This window comes from Oncorhynchus clarkii, chromosome 5, assembly GCF_045791955.1.
Source record: "Oncorhynchus clarkii lewisi isolate Uvic-CL-2024 chromosome 5, UVic_Ocla_1.0, whole genome shotgun sequence".
In the NCBI taxonomy this organism is placed as follows: domain Eukaryota; kingdom Metazoa; phylum Chordata; class Actinopteri; order Salmoniformes; family Salmonidae; genus Oncorhynchus; species Oncorhynchus clarkii.
In genome coordinates, this window is record NC_092151.1 from 35,650,181 (window position 1) to 35,670,709 (window position 20,529).

The 20,529-nt window shown below is 42.8% G+C and overlaps 1 protein-coding gene across 1 annotated transcript in view; it reads right to left on the reverse strand.

Moving 5' to 3' along the window:
* Nucleotides 1-5,764: 5,764 nt before the first annotated feature.
* Nucleotides 5,765-20,529, reverse strand: part of LOC139408721 (oxysterol-binding protein 2-like) — a 23,289-nt gene continuing 8,524 nt past the window's right edge. Inside the window, exons 3-14 of the mRNA XM_071152963.1 lie at nucleotides 18,074-18,324; nucleotides 17,661-17,829; nucleotides 16,331-16,454; nucleotides 15,989-16,058; nucleotides 15,679-15,813; nucleotides 14,312-14,557; nucleotides 11,944-12,064; nucleotides 10,366-10,469; nucleotides 9,881-9,976; nucleotides 9,567-9,751; nucleotides 9,150-9,370; nucleotides 5,765-8,990 (exon numbers count right to left, since the gene is read on the reverse strand). Coding sequence (XP_071009064.1) covers nucleotides 8,848-8,990; nucleotides 9,150-9,370; nucleotides 9,567-9,751; nucleotides 9,881-9,976; nucleotides 10,366-10,469; nucleotides 11,944-12,064; nucleotides 14,312-14,557; nucleotides 15,679-15,813; nucleotides 15,989-16,058; nucleotides 16,331-16,454; nucleotides 17,661-17,829; nucleotides 18,074-18,324 — 1,865 coding nt within the window. The 3' untranslated portion in view covers nucleotides 5,765-8,847. The remainder of the gene's footprint in view (nucleotides 8,991-9,149; nucleotides 9,371-9,566; nucleotides 9,752-9,880; nucleotides 9,977-10,365; nucleotides 10,470-11,943; nucleotides 12,065-14,311; nucleotides 14,558-15,678; nucleotides 15,814-15,988; nucleotides 16,059-16,330; nucleotides 16,455-17,660; nucleotides 17,830-18,073; nucleotides 18,325-20,529) is intronic.

Below are 20,529 nucleotides of genomic sequence, written 5' to 3' on the forward strand. Positions count from 1 at the left end.
CAGGGGGAATTCTGTACACACTCTGTTTTTACAATTTTATGACAATAACCTTTAACTAAACCATCTCCGTGACCTTGGAAAATATATTTGGGGACATTCCAAGGTCTTGATGAAAATCTAACTAAACGAGTTTGCACAGCTTTTACTTGATTCTGAAACACCTCTACTATCCCCCAAATTCTGCCCCCTTTTATAAATGTACCCTCTTTTCTATCCTCCCTTTGTTATTACATCTCATTGTGCTTCCTTTCCTACCCTTGTTATTCCTCTCTAATTTCTTCCACGGTCATCCTATGCTGTTTATTTGCTATATAACATCTACAATTGTTTCAGAGATCTTATGAACAACTAAAACAACACATTTCAATGTATTTTAGAATATCAAATGAATGAAAATACATTTAAATTGATTAAAGGTTCATTTTGTGCATTTTAATAGCTGAAATGGTCCGTGTCCCACTATCCAAACACCATCCAGGGGAAGTGGGACAGTATTCTCCATCTGATTTAGTAAAGTGTGTGTGACGTACAGCAGGTCAGCCACCAGGGGGAGACTCATCGAGGCCTGGTGACAGACGGAGTATACATCACGAGGCGATGGCTCCATCTGCTGGACGTGCTAGGTCTCGACGGGCTCTACAGCCAGGACTAATTGGGGCTGATTGGGGATTGGTGGGTAATCAAGGGCTGATTGCTCACCAGCTGTACAAGTTCCATAAAGCTGCCATAACTGCAGCACACAGGGAAGAAAGGACTCCCGTATAGTTGGTACGATACGTTTTTATTTTACTAGGCAAGTCCGTTAAGAACAAATTCTTATTTTCATTGACGGCCTAGGAACAGTGGCTTTTCAGTTTTTGATCCCCACAGGATACAGCAAGACCCGGAGCCCAGAAAACGGTATCCTGGAGAGTGTCTCTTGGGGGTGACCTATTCTTTTGGACTATTATTTTAATAAACACCTTTGAAAGTAATCTTACTCTGTCTGTGTCTGATCTGTGTAAACGTTTTGACCCAACCCTCTGGTCTGCCACATTTGATAACTGTTTACATTAATTATTATTATATTTTAAAACTACCAATTTATTAATTTTAACACCAACAGGTAGATTGTTGAATTATAATTGACAGAATTACAGCCATATCATTATAGCGCAAGGTTTCATATGTAGTGTTTTTTTCATGAGTTTCAACTGGTCACCCCATCTAGGAAACGTGACCACACACACTATAATGATGTCACTCTAACCAAAACCATTTTTCAAGCACAAAACACATTCAGCAACAAGCCAATAAAATTTGTTGTGATTGGGTTGCAAAATGATCACAATATAGTACCCTCAAACACAAAAGTACCACTACACCTGATGTCCCACTAATGTCCCAAAAACAAATGCAAACTGGATTGCATGACACTGCCTCAGTTTGGAACATACAGTACATTACAGATATGTCATATAGTCAGGGAGCACGATCAGCTTCGGTTTTATTTACACAAGCAGGCCTACGTAAATGCATGTCCCACAATGGTGTACTTTGGCAGTTTACAGTAAAGACAACTGAATTGCAGGGCATCTTACATAAGATACTAAACGCATAAAAAACATTACAATGTGATCTACCCCATCCAATGTCCGTTTAAAAGAGTAATCAGCTAAAATATGTGCTAACTTTCAGATAAAAGTAATGTAATGCGTAATTCCAAAATATCTTTCATAAGAATACATACTAATACTGGGATATTCTATTCTCTAAATTTAAGGTAACCATAGATTATGTGAATCCTCAACTCTGAGGATTACATAATTCTGTGCCATATCAATGAGGTAACATAAGGTTGTGTATGTACAGTACCTACTCATTCAAGGGTTTTTCATTATTTTTACTATTTTCTACATTGTAGAATAATAGTGAAGACATTAAAACTAACCCAAAAAATTGTTAAACAAATTAGTAGCCACCCTTTGCCTTGATGACAGCTTTGCACACTCTTAACATTCTCTCAACCAGCTTTATGAGGTAGTCACCTGGAATGCATTTAAATTAAAAGTTAAGTTGTGGAATTTCTTTCCTTCTTAATGCATTTGAGCTAGTCAGTTCTGTTGTAACAAGGTAGGGGTGGTATACAGAAGATAGCCCTATTTGGTAAAAGACCAAGTCAATATAATGGCAAGAACAGCTCAAATAAGCAAAGAGATATGACAGTTAGGTATTACTTTAAGAAATGAAGGTCAGTCAATCCAGAACATTTCAAGACCTTTGAAAGTTCTTCAAGGGCAGTCGCAAAAACCATCAAGCACTATGATGAAACTGGTTCTCATAAGGACCGCCACAGGAAAGAAAGACCCAGAGTTACCTCTGCTGCAAAGAAACACTACTAAAGGACACAAATAATAAGAAGAACCTTGCTTGGGCCAAGAAACACGACCAATGGACATTAGACCAGTGGAAATCTGCCCATTGGTCTGATGAGTCCAAATTTGAGATTTTTGGTTCCAACCGTCGTGTCGTTGTGAGACACAGAGTAGGTGAACGGAGGATCAATGCATGTGTGGTTCCCACCATGAAACATGGAAGACGAGGTGTGATGGTTTTATTTTATTTAACCTTTATTTAACAAGGCAAGTCAGTTAAAAACAAATTCTTAATTACAATGACGCCCTACCAAAAGACAAAAGGGCTCCCGCAGGGACGTGGGCTGGGATTAAAAATAAAAATATACAACAAAACACACATTACGACAAGAGAGAAAACACAACACAACATAAAGAGAGACCTAAGACAACAACATAGCATGGCAGCAACACATTACACATTACATTACATTGTCAGCATTGTAGCGGGGTGTATGAAGGATGGAGGAGGAGGTGTGATGGTGTGGAGGTGCTTTGCTGGGGACACTGTGATTTATTTAGAACTCATGGCACACTTAACCTGCATGGCTACCACAGAATTCTGCAGCGATACGCCATCCCATCTGGTTTGCGCTATCATTTGTTTTTCAACAGGACATTGACCCCAAACACACCTCCAGGCTGTCTAAGGGCTATTTGACCAAAAAGGAGTGATGGAGTCCTGCATCAGATGACCTGGCCTCCAAAATCACCCGGCTTCAACCCAATTGAGATGGTTTGGGATGAGTTGGACCAAAGAGTGAAGGTACAGCAGCCAACAAGTGCTCAGCATATGTGGGAACTACTTAAAGACGGTTGGAAAAGCATTCCTCATGAAGCTGGTTGAGAGAATGCCAAAGTTGTCATCAAGGCAAAGGGTGGCTACTTTGAAGAAACTATAAACTATACAAATAAAGAGAGTCGCACACTACATATATAGACTCCCAGGGGGGGGGGGGGACCTGAGCCAACTCCTGGTGCTTACCGTGGGGAGCGTGTAACTGGTCAGGCACCGTGTTATGCAGAGATGCGTACGGTGTCTCCAGTGCGTTATTCTAGCCCGGTGCGCTCTATTCCAGCTCCTCGCATTTACCGGGCGAGAATGGGCATCCATCCAGGACGTATTGAGCCAGCTCTATGTTCTGGATCTCCAATCCACGGTCCAGTGTATCCTGTGCCTCCTCCCTGCACTCGCCCTGAGGTGCGTGTCACCAGCCTAGTACCACCAGTGCCAGCACCAGGCCTCCAGTGCGCCTCCAGGGTCCAGTACGCCCTGTTCCTCTTAGTGCGTGTCACCAGCCCGGTACCACCAGTACCGGCACCACACATCAGGCCTCCAGTGCGCCTCCAGGGTCCAGTACGCCCTGTTCCTGCTCCTCGCACTCGCCCTGAGGTGCGTGTCCCCAGCCCGGTACCACCAGTGCCGGCACCACGCACCAGGCCTACAGTGCGCCTCGGCAGTCCAGAGCGTCCGGCAACAGTACACAGTCCGGAGCGTCCGGCGACAGTACCCAGTCCGGAGCGTCCGGCGACAGTACCCAGTCCGGAGCGTCCGGCGACAGTTCACAGTCCAGGGCGTCCGGCGACAGTACCCAGTCCGGAGCGTCCGGCGACAGTTCACGGTCCGGAACCTCCAACGACGGGCCACAGATGCAATTTCCTTTTTCCATTCATGTGTATAGCCTAGCCCATTAATACTTGTAATTCAATTATTAGACTACCTGAATACTGAACTTGTAGCCACACCAATCAGCTCAATAAAAAACTATCCCTGGACAAAAAATGGACACGATGACCATAGATCTGCACTCAAAGGCATGCAAAAAGTCTGCACAGTGCCAGTTAATCTCTTACTGTAGTGGGCTAAATTAGAGCCATACAGAGTGATTCTTAGTAGTTTTCAACAAATCTACTTTGAAACATAACCTCACAAACATGGTTATGGGCTTAAGAAAATAATACATCTGTACCCTGTCAGATATAGAGTTGAAATGTATTCCATTTTGAGTTTGCTTCACAATAGTACAGTTTATATACATCACAGAAGACTGAAAAAATTTCCATTGTTAGAAAAATAATATATATTTATTAATACATTTCTGAATAACATTTCACCCAAGAGGCCAAAGACGGAGCTTTCGGTCATTGACTGCAGGAAAGGGCTACACCCCCCAGATTAGATTAGCAGGTTATTTCTTACTGTAAGTGAACATTTCATTACAGCAGCAATATTAGAATATAAACTATGTGGCACCTGCTGTATGTAAGTGCTACTGCAGCAACAAATACATATTGGGTGGGTGCTTATATTTGTCCTATTTCACACGTGTAAAAGTGTGTAATATGCATGTGTGAATTAAGGAAAAATATGGTTTTGCATATCACAATTCTCCTTGAGACACCCTCTGAGAGTGGAGTCACGACCAGGGTCTGCCATTATCAACGGAGACTCTGGAGCAATTAGGGGAAATTTCAACATTTTCATATTTATCATCTCCATCACCACCCTAACATGTCATTGGAAACGACATACAGTGCCTTGCGAAAGTATTCGGCCCCCTTGAACTTTGCGACCTTTTGCCACATTTCAGGCTTCAAACATAAAGATATAAAACTGTATTTTTTTGTGAAGAATCAACAACAAGTGGGACACAATCATGAAGTGGAACGACATTTATTGGATATTTAAAACTTTTTTAACAAATCAAAAACTGAAAAATTATCCTTGTTCTTCATGATGCTCTCTGCGCTTTTAACGGACCTCTGAGACTATCACAGTGCAGGTGCATTTATACGGAGACTTGATTACACACAGGTGGATTGTATTTATCATCATTAGTCATTTAGGTCAACATTGGATCATTCAGAGATCCTCACTGAACTTCTGGAGAGAGTTTGCTGCACTGAAAGTAAAGGGGCTGAATAATTTTGCACGCCCAATTTTTCAGTTTTTGATTTGTTAAAAAAGTTTGAAATATCCAATAAATGTCGTTCCACTTCATGATTGTGTCCCACTTGTTGTTGATTCTTCACAAAAAAATACAGTTTTATATCTTTATGTTTGAAGCCTGAAATGTGGCAAAAGGTCGCAAAGTTCAAGGGGGCCGAATACATTCGCAAGGCACTGTATATCTTTTTATTTACTACAAAACATAGAAACGCACTATTTTCCACATATGTAGATGTTGGAGTGGTGCTGGAGATGATGAATATAAAGTAAAAAAATTGTGAAATGTCCCTTGAAGTGCGTTGCTCATGGGCACCTTTGACAGATTTTTCACCTTGTCGTCTTGGGGAATAGAACTAGTGGCCCAACACTCTAACCTTCAGAGAGGTCAGTTGAGGGTGAAACATTGATCAAGATAAGCCAATAAAGTGCACATAGGTCGATTTATTTGGGTTTATTGAGTGTTACACCTTGAATACATGTGTGTGCTAGAGACAAGGTGACATCAAACAAGTAGCCTAAAGTGGAGTGTGCAGCCCTCAGTGTCCTTTCACTACCCCATCATGAGACCCCAGAGCTTCTGCTGCAAGCCCAGATCAGACAGATAGTCCCCGTGGAAATCTCCTCTTGGCTATGGGTCTTCAGGGGACATCATCCTTCCTGAAGGCTTATCTCATTTATTTCTCATCATTGTCTTGATTTGAGGACTGACACCAAAGCCGATTACAACATTATAGACCATCTCTAATGACATTGCGAGTGTTTGAAAGACTACATTGAGACGCTTTGTGTGTTTGAGCTAAAAGAAAATGTATTTCCGAAGGCCTAGGGCACAAAAGGTGAATTCACATGATGTTCTTCTGCGAATGAAGTCTAGAAACAACTAATTGATACTAATTAATGCCTAATTAATACTAGATAACAGTGTATGAGCACACTAAACCATGCATGAGCTACACATGGTGCCACAACACTCGTTTGAGTTCATTGATGGTGCATGTTTAAATGCCTGCAGTCAAACACAAAGATGTGTAATAATTGAATTACCCACCTCAATTGCACTGTGAAACTCGCCATTACACATGTTATAGTATAATTCATATGATTTCTTAATATTTAAAAAAATATAAGACTTTGAAACATTTCATCGCACAGGGAGGAATCATGAAACAATTTAAGATTTTGTCTGTACACAATTAGGCACTCAAACGAGTGCCTAGTGAAAGTCTACATACCCCTTATAAAGTCTTCACATTTTGCTGCCTTAAAATACAGTACATCTAAAAATGGATTCAATTGGGGTTTTGTTCTTACTCATGTACACAGCCCACTCCACATTTCCAAAGTGAAAGAAAAATTATAGAATTTTCCAAATGACAAAAAAAACGAAACTAGAACAAAGATGTCCTGATTGTGTGTGTCTTTAGACCCCAGAGTTAATACTTGGTGGAAGCACCTTTGGCAGCCATTACAGCAGTGAAACATTTAGAATAATATTCGACCAATTTTGCACAACTATTAGGGCAACATATCCATGCTTTCAAAATGTCAAAATTGCTTAAGCTAAGTAAATTTGGTTGGGAGTCGTTGGATGGACAGCAATATTCAAACCTAGTCTTAGATTGTTAAGCATATTTAAGTCAGGACTGAGACTGGACCATTCAGGAACACTCAAGACCTAAAATCCGATCTGGTGTGTCTTTCCTATTAACATTAACTCCTCAGTCCCTGCCAGTTACCAGCATACCCATAACATGATGCTGCCACCACAACACTTGAAAATAGAAAAGGATCAACAATATTGCATTCACATCCACATTACTGACCTGTATGACAAAGTGAAAAGAATAAAGCCTGTTTTAAAAAATCCACTCCAAATCATCCATTCTGTTTGCAACAAGGCTGTTAAGTAATACTGCAAGACAACACAGCAGACATGGACTTTTTTTGCCTAAATTAAAAACTACAGGCTTGGGTCAAATCCATTACAACACTGAGTGAAACCCTCAGTTTTTTCAAGTGGTGGTGGCAGCATCATGTTATGGGTATGCTTGTCAAAAACACCAGAATGTATTTCTAAGAGGTGTTGAGTGTTCCTGACTTAAATTTGCTTGAAAATCAGAGGTTTGAATATTGCTGTCCATCAATGACTCCCACCCAAATTTATTGAGCTTTAGCAATTTTGACAAAAACAATGGATAAATGTTGCCCAAAGGTGTTTCCGCCAAGTATAAACTCTGGGCTGTGAAGACATACGCAATCAAGACATCTTTGTTTTTTATTTAGTATTCATTTGGATATTTTTCTAGAATTCTCTTGAACTTAAAATGTGGATAAGGTTGTGTAGATCGGTAGGAAATAAATCAAATGTATTCCCTTTTGAGATTACATTTTAAGGCAGCAAAATTAATTCACAAAATGTGAAGACTGTGCAAGAGGTGTGTAGACTTTCACTAGCGACTGTATGACCAACATTTGAGAAATCAAGACATTTGAGCAAAATCGATATAATCGTGAGTAGCTTGTTACAACCTCAAAATTCTAATCTCTTGTGGACAGACACACGTAACATAACTGGTATAGATTTTTGTTCTGGATCTCAGAGATTATGTCTGTACAGATATTAAATCAAAAGTACCCATAGTGATACCAGCGTCCTCTACACCTGTGTTTTCATGCACTGCAGAAAAGCAGTTTGTTACAAACCTGGGGAGTGCCTAGTTGTTGCATGGAAGGAAACATAATGTTACATATAGATATGTAAAGTATATTGGAGATACTTGAAGTAGAAAATAATGTCTGTTCTGGTTACTCTATTTCTATGTGCAGCTTTTTGTTTCATAACCTTTCAGTTAGACAAACCTGGGGGAGCTTTATCTCCTGACATTCCTATTGGCCAGTGCAACATAAATGCAGGCCCCTATATCTCCAGCAGGAGGAACACTCTGTTCCTAACCAGCTCAGATGAACAGGACATCCTATCCTAGGAACAGAACATCCTATCCTAGCACCAAAACACAAACTTTCACTTTCATTCTGGCCTCTGCCTATTATTGTATAATATTATATACTTACGGTAGTTATTACCTTATTACCAGATCAATGGGGCACCAGGCACCACCATACACACCAGCTCAAAATAATATGGTTTTCCATGCATTAGCTATTTTCTAACTCTTTCCCTCACACTCAAAATATTCTGTCATAAATAGTTATTTGTCTCATTCACTCACGCTGTTGCACACACACTCACTCAGTGTTTGATTAGAGAACTACATCGGGGAGGGGGACAGATTATGTTTATATCTCAGTTCTTGAAGTATGGGAAGTTTACATTATTCTCAATGGAGGGCTTTGTCTTTCTGGAACACACACAAATACACATACACAGACAAAGAGCTGTCCACATCTCCATGTGTCTTCAGCGTGTGGATCCTCCCTCTGCTTGTCAATCAGTCCCTCAGCTCGGCCCTCCAGTGATGATGTCACAGTCCCAGGGGCGGAGTCTTAGAAGATATCAGGGCATTGGCTCCAGTCCTGTCTGTCTTTGGACTCCCAGTATCCACCCCTGTACACGTAAGTGCTCTCCCCCGTTGAATCATCTGTCCTCCTCTCGAACCACAGTGGCTGGAAGCCCTCAAAGTCTTGCCCTAAGGAGTCAGAGACACAAACATACACAGATGTTCCTCAATATGGGTAACATTTTGCTGACATACACTGTATCACAATTGTCAAACTTCCTCTTCCTAGTTTCTATACTGTAATCTCTCTTGAGATGTCTTATCTAGTCCTTTCACACCCCTCCTCACCTTCTTCCAGGGCCTGTGTGGCCTGTGCCTCCCTCTTCCTTCTCTCCAGCCTCTGTCGTTCCTCCAGACGCTGTTTGTGGGCGTTGGCCTCGTCCCATAGCCCCGCCTCCATCAGCCGTTGGTCGGGCCTCAGGCGGCTGTCAGTGGGGGCCACGCCCTCCTCAGGCTCGTTCAGGGTCAAGGCCAGGGAGGAAAAGAAGTGCATGTTCTCAGCATTCTCCCTGGTGGGTGGAGAAGGCACTGAGGTGAGACAGATAGGATGGACAGAGAGGGAGAGGGCGAGTAGCAACAGGTAGAGAGGTGGAAGTAAGATAATGCGCGAGGATGCAAGAGGAATCAAATAACTTGTATAAATAGGTTAGCGTGCATTATGTGCTATAAGGCTGACTTCATAATTTGCAGGCAGGCTGATCTTACGGAAGTGGGTATTTCTTCCACAACAGTTTGGGCTGGAGGGTCTGGTAGACAGTCTTTTGTTTGCCCTCTGACCCTCCACATCCCCGGCTGCTTTCTACTATCTTGGCACTCTCCATCTTCTCGTCCCAGGTCCCAGACAGGATGTGGTGGGCCGTGCCCTCGCTGTCTGCTACCACACCTGTCACCTGGAGACACAACACCAGAAGAGGGAGGAGACATTGAAGATGGTAAGGACTGCTAGTTTGTTTCTACATGAGCTTTTTCAATTGGTCCGCATGCAGCACAGAGACCCAGAGGGCAAACCATGGATTCACCTTGCGTGGGAGGTCTCTGGAGAAGTAACTGTAAGGGACAAACTTGAGGTGGCAGGTGTCCTTGGTCCTGTGGTTGACTATTTCAATGTCCCCAGACTACAGAGAGAAAAACACAGGCTATTTATCCCAAGCCTCAGGCTGATGATTCTCCTAGATTTAGCATTATCTACATACTGTCTACAACATGTCAAATGTCCACAACATGCAATATTTCTAGTTTATCAATGTTAGCAGTCTATCGTAATCATTTACTATGGATGTCAATAATCACAGTACGGGACACTGTTAAGAGTGAGAATAGCAAATCCGTACATAAAGGGATGGAGACAAATGGGAGAAAACAGATACGATGAGTATTGCCGACATAATGAGAGACAGTAGAGGAAGGCAGAAACCACAGGGCAGATTCTGCAAAACACCGCACACATCTACAAACAGATCAAACACAAATATACAAATACACATTAAATATGAGACACACACACCTGGTCAATCCACAGTTTTCCTACGATGATGTTGTGCACCGTGGAGGTGACTTTGCCCCACACATAGTGATTCCCACTGGAGTGGAACTGCAGGTGGATACAGCCTAGAGAGAAAGAGATAATTAAAATAATCAGCCAGTGGAGGCTCCTTTGAGGAGGAAGGAATGGACCATCCTCCTCTGGAAATGTCTTCTTCTTTTTTCTTTTTTTTTGTGAAACATAAACAAAGTTATCCGTTTTAGATAAAACTATACTAAATATATTCAAATGTCACCAAATAATTGACTAAAAAACACTGAAGGTCTACAGTAGCCTCAACAGCACTCTCTGGGGTATCATCATGGTGTAGCTGGAAGACAGCTAGTTTCCGTCCTCCTCTGGGTACATGGACTTCAATACAAAACCTAGGAGGCACATGATTCTCACCCCCTTCCATAGACTTAGACAGTAATTATGACAACTTTTGGAGGACGTCCTGCAACCTATCAGAGCTTTTGCAGCATGAACTGACATGTTGTTCACCCAATCAAAGGATCAGAGAATGAAACTAGTACAAAAAGCATAAGCTACAGCTAGCACTGCAGTGCGTAAAATGTGGTGAGTAATTGACTCAAAGAGAGAGAAATACAATAGTTGAACAAATTAATTTCTTCACGAATGAAAGAAAAGCGAGAGAGAGAGCTAGCTATATTTTCTTTAATTTTTTATACTTTCACTTACTTAGCTAGGGAATGCAGCTAGCTAGTTTAGCCTACTCAGCTATGTTGACTATGACGTTAGCTAATATGGTGACACAGCGATGTAGACTGTGTAGCAGTTAGCGGTTATGATATGAAGGTTTGGCTTGGAGAGGTTTTTTCTCCTGGTCACAGACAGCTGTTGTGTTGGGCAATGAGTGAAGTGAAGGAAAAAGGTGAGAGGAGGAGAGCGCGAGAAGGAATTATACAACGAGCAAAGTGATCATGCTGTTCTGTATGTAGCTGCTATGAAAGTGAACTGTGTTTGCGGGTGATCAGGGGTGTATTCATTCCGTTGATTCTGTTGAAAAACGTTCCTTAAATGGAAACAAATGGAACGGGGATAAACATACCTGAATTTGTCCAATATAAACACTCGTTAGCAACTGTTTGGATTAATGATTACACCCTAGGTCAGCTAGATGCAGGCAAGCGTGTGCAAGGCGGTATTGAATGTGTCACTGTTTGTCATCTTGATTACTCACATTTTTCTCTCGACCTGTGAACCTACATTGTAAACTTTCATTCGTAGGCTAGGTTGTAACAACCTCATGATGGGTCTAGGGAATATTTGAGTATCATGTACAGTAGTAGCCTAAACCTATCGATGTTACATTGAGCTGGGTGAATGGAATATGAATGGCAGTCATCCAATATGCTGTAATAGAAATAAGTCCATGCTCATTAAAAAAACATTTGTCCTCCCTAATCTTAAACGGCACTGACCACCACTTGCAAAATGTGAATATTTTGAAATAGCTGTGTGACATGCTTTTGTATGTGTAACCAGCAATTATTTCATATCGGAGGAACATTCATGTACTGGGTATGCATGGCTCACCTAATGGCATGACAGAAATGTATTTCCCTCTGAACTTGCTGTCGATAGTGATCTCCTGCCACAGGGTCCAGCCTCGCTGTGACATCACATGGTGGGCGGCGGCTGGGGGGTGGTGACTGACCTGAGAGAGCAGAAGCAGGAGGATGACATCGTCAGTACGTAGGGGTGTGAACATTGAAATAAAATTGGGATCCTTAACATTAAGAAAAATCTCTAACTGAAAAACAATGTTTTTTGTTTTTTTTTCTCCCACAAAATTAAAATCACAAAACATGATTTTCTGTGTTCTAGCCCAACTAGACGATAAGCTATAAAGGCCTGGGGAAAGTTGTGTAATTAAAATAAAACCAGAGAGGAAGAGGGGAACTTTAGGCTACTTTGGTGAACTTGCGAGGCTTCCAAGACATATGCCCCTCCTTCTCTCTCCCTCGCTCTGGCTCACCTGCTCTTTCTCTTCACTAATGATGCCAGTGTGTGTTCAGTCTTCGGTCTTGCGTGTAGGATATCCTATTCATTGATGAAAGGACATTCTTTACTGAAGCTGCGAGCCAAGAAATTGCGGAGTTACAGCATTCCATTACGAGATACTGGTTTTGATTGCCGAAAGATATGCCTAGTGAATGGTTCTGACTCAGTCTGCCTGGTGGCTGACCTGCCTATACTGTGCGACTCCCTTCTCTCTATGAAAGATGCGAGGGTTTGTGTTCTCGAAAGTCTGACAAATGATCTGTCTTCTCCGTTCCAAAAACACTGAATCTTAGCAGTCGATTCCTAGTGCAATCGAATCTTGACACTCAGAAATGAGAGTCGATGTGCACGGAGTCGAGGAATCAATTATTTTGGCGTCGACTCTCCACCAATACGTCACCGTCGTTAAGAGTTGGAAAAATGATAGAGAAAGGCAAGCGACAGCAGCGAAGTCCTGTATGGCAATACTTCGAGAAGTTAAATGAGATGGAGATGAAAACTTGGCGAGGTGGAATTGACGTACAGTAATGGTAGTACAGGGGTTAGTACAGGGGTTACAGCATTTAATAAGTTATTGATAAAAAATGTCATGTCATTACATTAAGATAAAGGGGGGGATCACAGCTATATTCAATAAAAGTCACGAGTTGATTTAAAACCTATGTTTAACCCTTTATCATGGTGGGTGTCTTGATGGATTTAACAAAATTGGATGACATAAAACATTAATTTTCTGTCCTTGCATTTATGGCAGTGTAAGTTGTCAAAATATCATACATGAATCATTAATCAGTTAAATTGGACATTGAACTTGAACCCTGAAAACAGTTTTCTTGGGCACACAAATCCGAAATAATGTAAGTCACCTTTCCTTGATACTTGATACTTAAAACCTAAATCGATACTGTCATTAACGTGGTTATTCAATAATTATGCATAGTACTTGTTTGATGCGCGTTTGTTGTCCAGCTGATTAGTTACAGTGTGAAGATTCCTTCCTGATCCAGGAAGGAATCTTCCAAATGACAGTCAAGTGACAAAAAGCTGTTGTGACAGCACAAGCGCTGGAAAAAAGGTGTTTGCGAAGAATGTCCAGAATATTTTGGTGTCTCATTCCTTACGCTGGTGAAGACAGTTGTGTCTGGATCCACGTTGGATCTAATATCCCCAGTGAATTGATGTTGGTCATCTGTTATTTTCTGCTTGATTTACAGCAGCGTCTCGTTAGATTTATCAGGGAAAGCATCAAGGTAATGAGTTCGTGTTTTCATATGTTTTTGTCTACTTTGCGCAATTGTTAGGATAGACTCCAATCCTATTAATTATTCTGGATATATTGACAACAAAATAAACATCCTAGTGGGCTTCTTCACAATATGATCTGGTAATGTAATAACAAAATTCAAGTACTGGAATAGGCCTAGTACTGGAACAGACATTTCCTCAATTTGGTGCTTAAAGTTCATGTAATTATTGTTGCCAATTTATATGTTCTCCTGCTCCTTTATAATTATTAATGATTTCATTTTTTATCTGTTTTTGTGAGAGATGTGGCCACTTTCGTTTGTTTCCCGCAACCTCAATATTGTCGTCCTCATATTAAGTGCTAGAAAAAGTTCCATGAAGTCCTTGAATTTGACTTACCAATGTCTGTATGAACCCTACTTAAAGGATGTATAGACCTTGTTGTATAGGTGGAGTTATGGGCCAATTTTGATTTATTTTCACTTTTATTACATGTGGAACTGCATGAAAATATTTTTTCTTTTCATTTCAAACCATTTAGAAATTGTTATCCCATTGGCCCCATTATTTATAGAAAGATCCCTCTGTGCACCTCAGACATATGTTTCAGAGAGCGAGAGAGAGAGAGAGTCTGTGTGTGTGCGTTGTGTCTGACCTGCTCGCAGATGGAGCGGTAGCCAAAGTCGTCCAGGCGGTCCAGCTCGTAGGTCTCCCCCAGCAGGGGGTTGAAGGGCTTGGCAGTGCGGTGGATGGTGGTGGAGTAGGAGGACACAGAGAAGGCTGCCACCAGGCACATCTGCTCCATGGACGATTCGCAGCGAGCCGCCCGGTCCAGCAGGTCACTGTACTCCAGATCCTCAGTCAGACGCTGCAGCATCGACAGGGGCTCGTTGAAGTTCACCTGAGGTTACGCACGCAGGAATGCACGCGCACACACCGACACACACACACACACACACATACACACACACACACACACACACACATACACACATTGGAGTTAGACCCAAACGAGTTGCTGAACTGTTGCACCATCTATAGCCCTCAAATTCAAATCTGGACTTGGAAGCCAGTTCCACTGCTTTGTTTCATTCTTCTCCTCTAATCAGGGTCTGATTTAGACCTGGGACACCAGGTGGGTGCAATTAATTATCAGGTAGAAAAGAAAACCAGCAGATTTGAATACCTGTGCTCTATTGCCACCATGGTTATTAATTTTAACCTGCTGGTCAACTATGAACCAGTCTTTAAATCTCCAACCGGTACAGCCAGAAGAGGACTAGCCACCTCATGGAGCCTGGTTCCTGCCTTCTACAGTTTTTCGCAACCACTGTGCTTCTGCATCTGCATTACTTGCTCTTTAGGGTTTTAGGCTGGGTATCTGTAAAGCTCTTTAGGGTTTTAGGCTGGGTATCTGTAAAGCTCTTTAGGGTTTTAGGCTGGGTATCTGTAAAGCTCTTTAGGGTTTTAGGCTGGGTATCTGTAAAGCTCTTTAGGGTTTTAGGCTGGGTATCTGTAAAGCTCTTTAGGGTTTTAGGCTGGATATCTGTAAAGCTCTTTGGGTTTTAGGCTGGGTATCTGTAAAGCTCTTTAGGGTTTTAGGCTGGGTATCTGTAAAGCTCTTTAGGGTTTTAGGCTGGGTATCTGTAAAGCTCTTTAGGGTTTTAGGCTGGGTATCTGTAAAGCTCTTTAGGGATTTTAGGCTGGGTATCTGTAAAGCTCTTTAGGGTTTTAGGCTGGGTATCTGTAAAGCTCTTTAGGGTTTTAGGCTGGGTATCTGTAAAGCTCTTTAGGGTTTTAGGCTGGGTATCTGTAAAGCTCTTTAGGGTTTTAGGCTGGGTATCTGTAAAGCTCTTTAGGGTTTTAGGCTGGGTATCTGTAAAGCACTTAGTGACAACTGCTGATGTAAAAAAGGCTTTATAAAATAAATGTGATTGATCGCTAGAGCTTGCATTTAATGCGCACACACTACATAGTGCAAATACTAGTAGAGACCGCAGAATCACTTCTCGTTTCTCTTACAGGCATGGGGATCTTGGACAGCTCCTTGCCGATGCAGTTCTTCATGATGCTCCACAGGTTGAGGGAGTAGTTGGGTTTGTCTGGGATGCGGCTGCGTCTAACTCTGCGCCGCTGCATGTTGTCGGAGCCAGGGTCCTGAGAACAAATACATGTCAAACAGTCAGGTAAGCTGAGGTATTATAGGATAGATCTCACCATTAAATATTGTATCATACACTCCCTTAGGCCCCAAGGTAAGATACAGTTGTCCATGGTTTACTACGGCTGGGTATGTAAAGGTGTGGTAAAGAACAGAAGCCTGCAGACTCACCTTCTCGTCGTGGCTCCATTCATTATTGGGTAATCGTCCGCTCATGATACTCTGGTTACTGGCTGAGCGTCTGAAACACAAACACACTATGACTACTGTATACACAAAACACAGTATGATGAATTCATTAGACATAAAGAAGTATAAATGAATTATACTAGCATCGTCATATTACATAGCTATATGAATGAACTCTACTTGGCCCCATTATCAGTAGAAATGAGGTCAGCGACCCTGACTGAGAAAAGAAAAGCCATATGCTCTCACAGTTCCGATGCAAAATACATTAAACTACTGTTTCAACAGCAAACCTTCCTTCAATAGGGTTTCATCCTGACTGACCTGTGCTGGGTGTGGTCAGTGGCAGTCACTGTGATGAAAGCAGGGGAGTCCTCCATGGCATCAAAAAATTCTGTGTCCTCATTCTCATCACTGGCATCCCCCTCCCGCCTCCTCTCACCCCCGTCTGCCAGGGACACAAGATCATTCAAATCAAATCAAATTATATTGGTCACATACAATTGAAGTCGGGAGTTAACATACACCTTAGCCAAATACATTTAAACTCAGTTTTCACAAATCCTGACATTTAATCTCAGTAAATATTTCCTGTCTTAGGTCAGTTAGGATCACCACTTTATTTTAAGAATGTGAAACGTCAGAATAATAGTAGAGAGAATGATTTATTTCAGCTTTTATTTATTTCATCACATTCCCAGTGGGTCAGAAGTTTACATACACTTAATTAGTATTTGGTAGCATTGCGTTTAAATAGTTTAACCTGGGTCAAACTTTTTTGTGTAGCCTTCCACAAGCTTCCCAAAATAAGTTGGGTGAATTTTGGCCCATTCCTCCTGACAGAGCTGGTGTAACTGATTCAGGTTTGTAGACCTCCTTGCTCACACAGACAGCGTGTGGGTGGACCATTTCAGTTTGTCCGTGATGTGTACGCCGAGGAACTTAAAACGTTCCACCTTCTCCACTACTTTTCCGTTGATGTGGATGGGGGGATGCTCCCTCTGCTGTTTCCTGAAGTCCACGATCATCTCCTTTGTTTTGTTGACATTGAGTGCGAGGTTATTTTCCTGACACCACACTCCGAGGGACCTCACCTCCTCCCTGCAGGCCGTCTCGTCGTTGTTGGTAATCAAGCCTACCACCATAGTGTCATCTGCAAACTTGATGATTGAGTTGGAGGCGTGCATGGCCACACAGTCATGGGTGAACAGGGAGTACAGGAGAGGGCTGAGAACACACCCTCGTGGGGCCCCAGTGTTGAGGATCAGCAGGGTGGAGATGTTGTTTCCTACCCTCACCACCTGGGGTCGGCCCGTCAGAAAGTCCAGGACCCAGTTGCACAGGGCGGGGTCGTGTTTTGTGTTTGTGTAGATCTGATTTTCTAACCGGAGTGCATGTATGATATAAATGAAATTCTGAAAGACAAACCAGCAACATAATCAAACTCATACAGTGCAGTGCCAGGGATGACCAGAGGAGAGCCAGCTTCTTGTGAGATTCCAATCCATACCAAGCAATAAACTGCACCAAACTACCTTCACATTAAGAGCTTAAACCATTGACAGTGTTTTCCAATCAGTTGCACTATCAAATATGAGAGGAGAGAACAAACTGCTTGTGTGTGTGTGTGTGTGTGTGTGTGTGTGTCTCTGACCTGGGTGTGTGCTGGGAGCCTCTCTCCAGGCCCTCTCCAGGCTGTTGTGTTGCTTGGCTAGCTGTTCAATAGTCTCCTCCAGGTGGTGGCGCTGTTCTCTCTCATACTGCAGGGCTCTCTGCCACTTTCGGCTGTGTGTCTCTGCTACGTCCAGGAAGTCTCGACAGGCCTGCAGCCACAGAGGTGACAATACATCCATAACACATCTACATCTACAGAGCTTAGCTACACCACACAGTCAATATGTAATAAACACTTCTATTGAACATGGCATTGAGAGTTTTTATTGTTGTATTGATTAAAGCATTAGATTGACTACTAGCATTGGTCATACAGAAAGATTGATTGAAATAGCCAGTAGGCGTTGTACTGAAATGTTAGCAAAGTGTTAGCAGCAGTGAGTCGGTCCTCACATTGATCATAGCATTGGAGGTGATGCGGAAGAGCGTGGCACGCTCGTTGACGGTCTTGAGTTTGTCGGTGCCGTCGGTGGCCGTGCGCAGGTCCTCGAGCTCGCTGAGGGATCGCTGCAGGGCGGTGCCGTGTTTGCCGATTAGCTCGTTGCAGGTGCTCAGGTCGTCCAGCTTACTGGCCAGGGTCTTCAGAGCCCCCTGGGTCAGGGCCCGGTCTGGCTGGGGCACGGGGGCCTCATCTCCAGAGTCATCTGCAGACCAGCCACAGTGGAAGGCAGAGTCAGAGGGTGCAGCACTGAGTTACCATGCATTCAGGCATTTGCTTACGAAGCCAGATTCTTAGAATAGCACTTATAGCTTGATTCAGTCTGTAAGTGGAAGACATTATGATTGATTTTGAGGGTGGAAAGTTTTTTTTTTTTTTTCATGCTGTAGGACGGTCACACTCATTTAAGTTTCCATTATGTACCAAGAAGGTGAGGCATAGATACTGTGGACACCTATAATTGTGACGCACGCAGATATAAAACAACTTCACACTGACAAATAGACATGGAGACAAAGGAAAGGGAGGGATCGATGGAGATCTATTACGTGAAGTCATGTATGGGAATAGATGGAGAGAGTGTGAGGGATGGAAAGATATATTAACTCTACACACTGTCGTTGCCCCCCCCCAGCAGAAAGCTGTGAATGACATTTCCACCGTTGCCGTGGAAACACAGGCAGTTGCAGGGCTGGGTTATTTTTAGCAGCAGGCGGGAGAAAAAAAGATGACGCACTTCACTTCCCTCCGCTCCTCCCCGTGTTGGTATGAACGGGGCCATCAGTCACAGGCAGCTGAGAGGAAATAAAAAGGCCCGTAGCAGCAGAGACAGACATAATCCTGGGAAGGGATCATTATATGGACCTTAAGGCACCCAGAGACAGGGAGAAAGGACTTTCTGTGAGAGAAAGAGCAGCAGTGTTACAGTCATCTAAGAGCTGCTGGAGTCTGGTGTCTGACGACCCGCCACGGTCACCTAGGTCCCCCCGACCTTACCATCTGCATCCGACAACAACAACAACAACGTCACCTGGAGTCTACATCATTGACACCTCAAAACTCTTACATACTAATGACACTACAAGTGATATCTGCAAATAATGTTCTAAAACCATGACACTTTAAATAGAGAGATATAAATAGTAGGCTTCTCCTTTCCATAGGGATATTTCTACAACTGGATCAAACTGTTGTGACTCCAATGGTTGTGAGTCAATTTGAGCATAAACAATGTAAGTATCCCAAATGCCTACAGTAGATCCTACTGGGCCAAATCCATCAGCTCCTGCATTTTCCTGCTTCACGTGACACATGCATTCATATATAAGCTACAATCTCCCATTCAGTCAGGTAGGTTTTCTGAATCTAGGTCAGTGTCAGGCAGGGCAGCCGTGGAGCTCCAGTGCACAGTGAAGAACTCCCATGGAGTCCAGATCACCAACAAACTAACATGGTCCAAGTACACCAAGACAGCCGTGAAGAGGGCACTATACAACCTATTCCCTCTCAGGAGACTGAAAAGATTTGTCATGGGTCCTCAGAAGCTAACAGTGGGTTAACAGGCAGTTAACCCGCTGTTCCTAGGCCGTCATTGAAAATAAGAATTTGTTCTTAACTGACTTGCCTAGTTAAATAAAGGTCAAATAAAATAAAGATCCTCAAAAGGTTCTACAGCTGCACCATCGAGAGCATCACTGTGGCCAAACTTCCTGCCATCCAGGACCTCTATACCAGTCGGTGTCAGAGGAAGGCCCTAAACATTGTCAAAGACTCCAGCCACCCTAGTCATAGACTGTTCTCTCTGCTACCACACAGCAAGCGGTACCGGAGTCTAGGTCCAAGAGGCATCTAAACAACTTCTACCCCCAAGCAATAAGACTCCTGAACATCTAATCTAATGGCTACCCAGACTATTTGCATCCAGACTATTTGCATCCCCCCCATCTTTTATGCTGCTGCTACTCACTGTTATTATCTATGCACAGTCACTTTAATAATTTCCCTCAATTACCTCGACTAACCGGTGCACCCAAACATTGACCCCGACAATGTCAGTGACACACGCACACACACACACACACACACACACACACACACACACACACACACACACACACACACACACACACACACACACACACACACACACACACACACACACACACACACACACACACACACACACACACACACACACACACGTACCTCCGACAGCTACTCGGCATGGTACTGCTATGACACCAGGTAGTTTACAACTACATAGTCACCAAAACATGTCTGTATGAATAGGCACACCCCTGCTAAGACACAAACTGTGATATAGTAGTCTAAATAGACTGTGAGTAATATCTGCGATACAGTAGGACAGGAGGAGGGCTGCATGGTATGTTTGTGTGTGCGATCGTTAAGT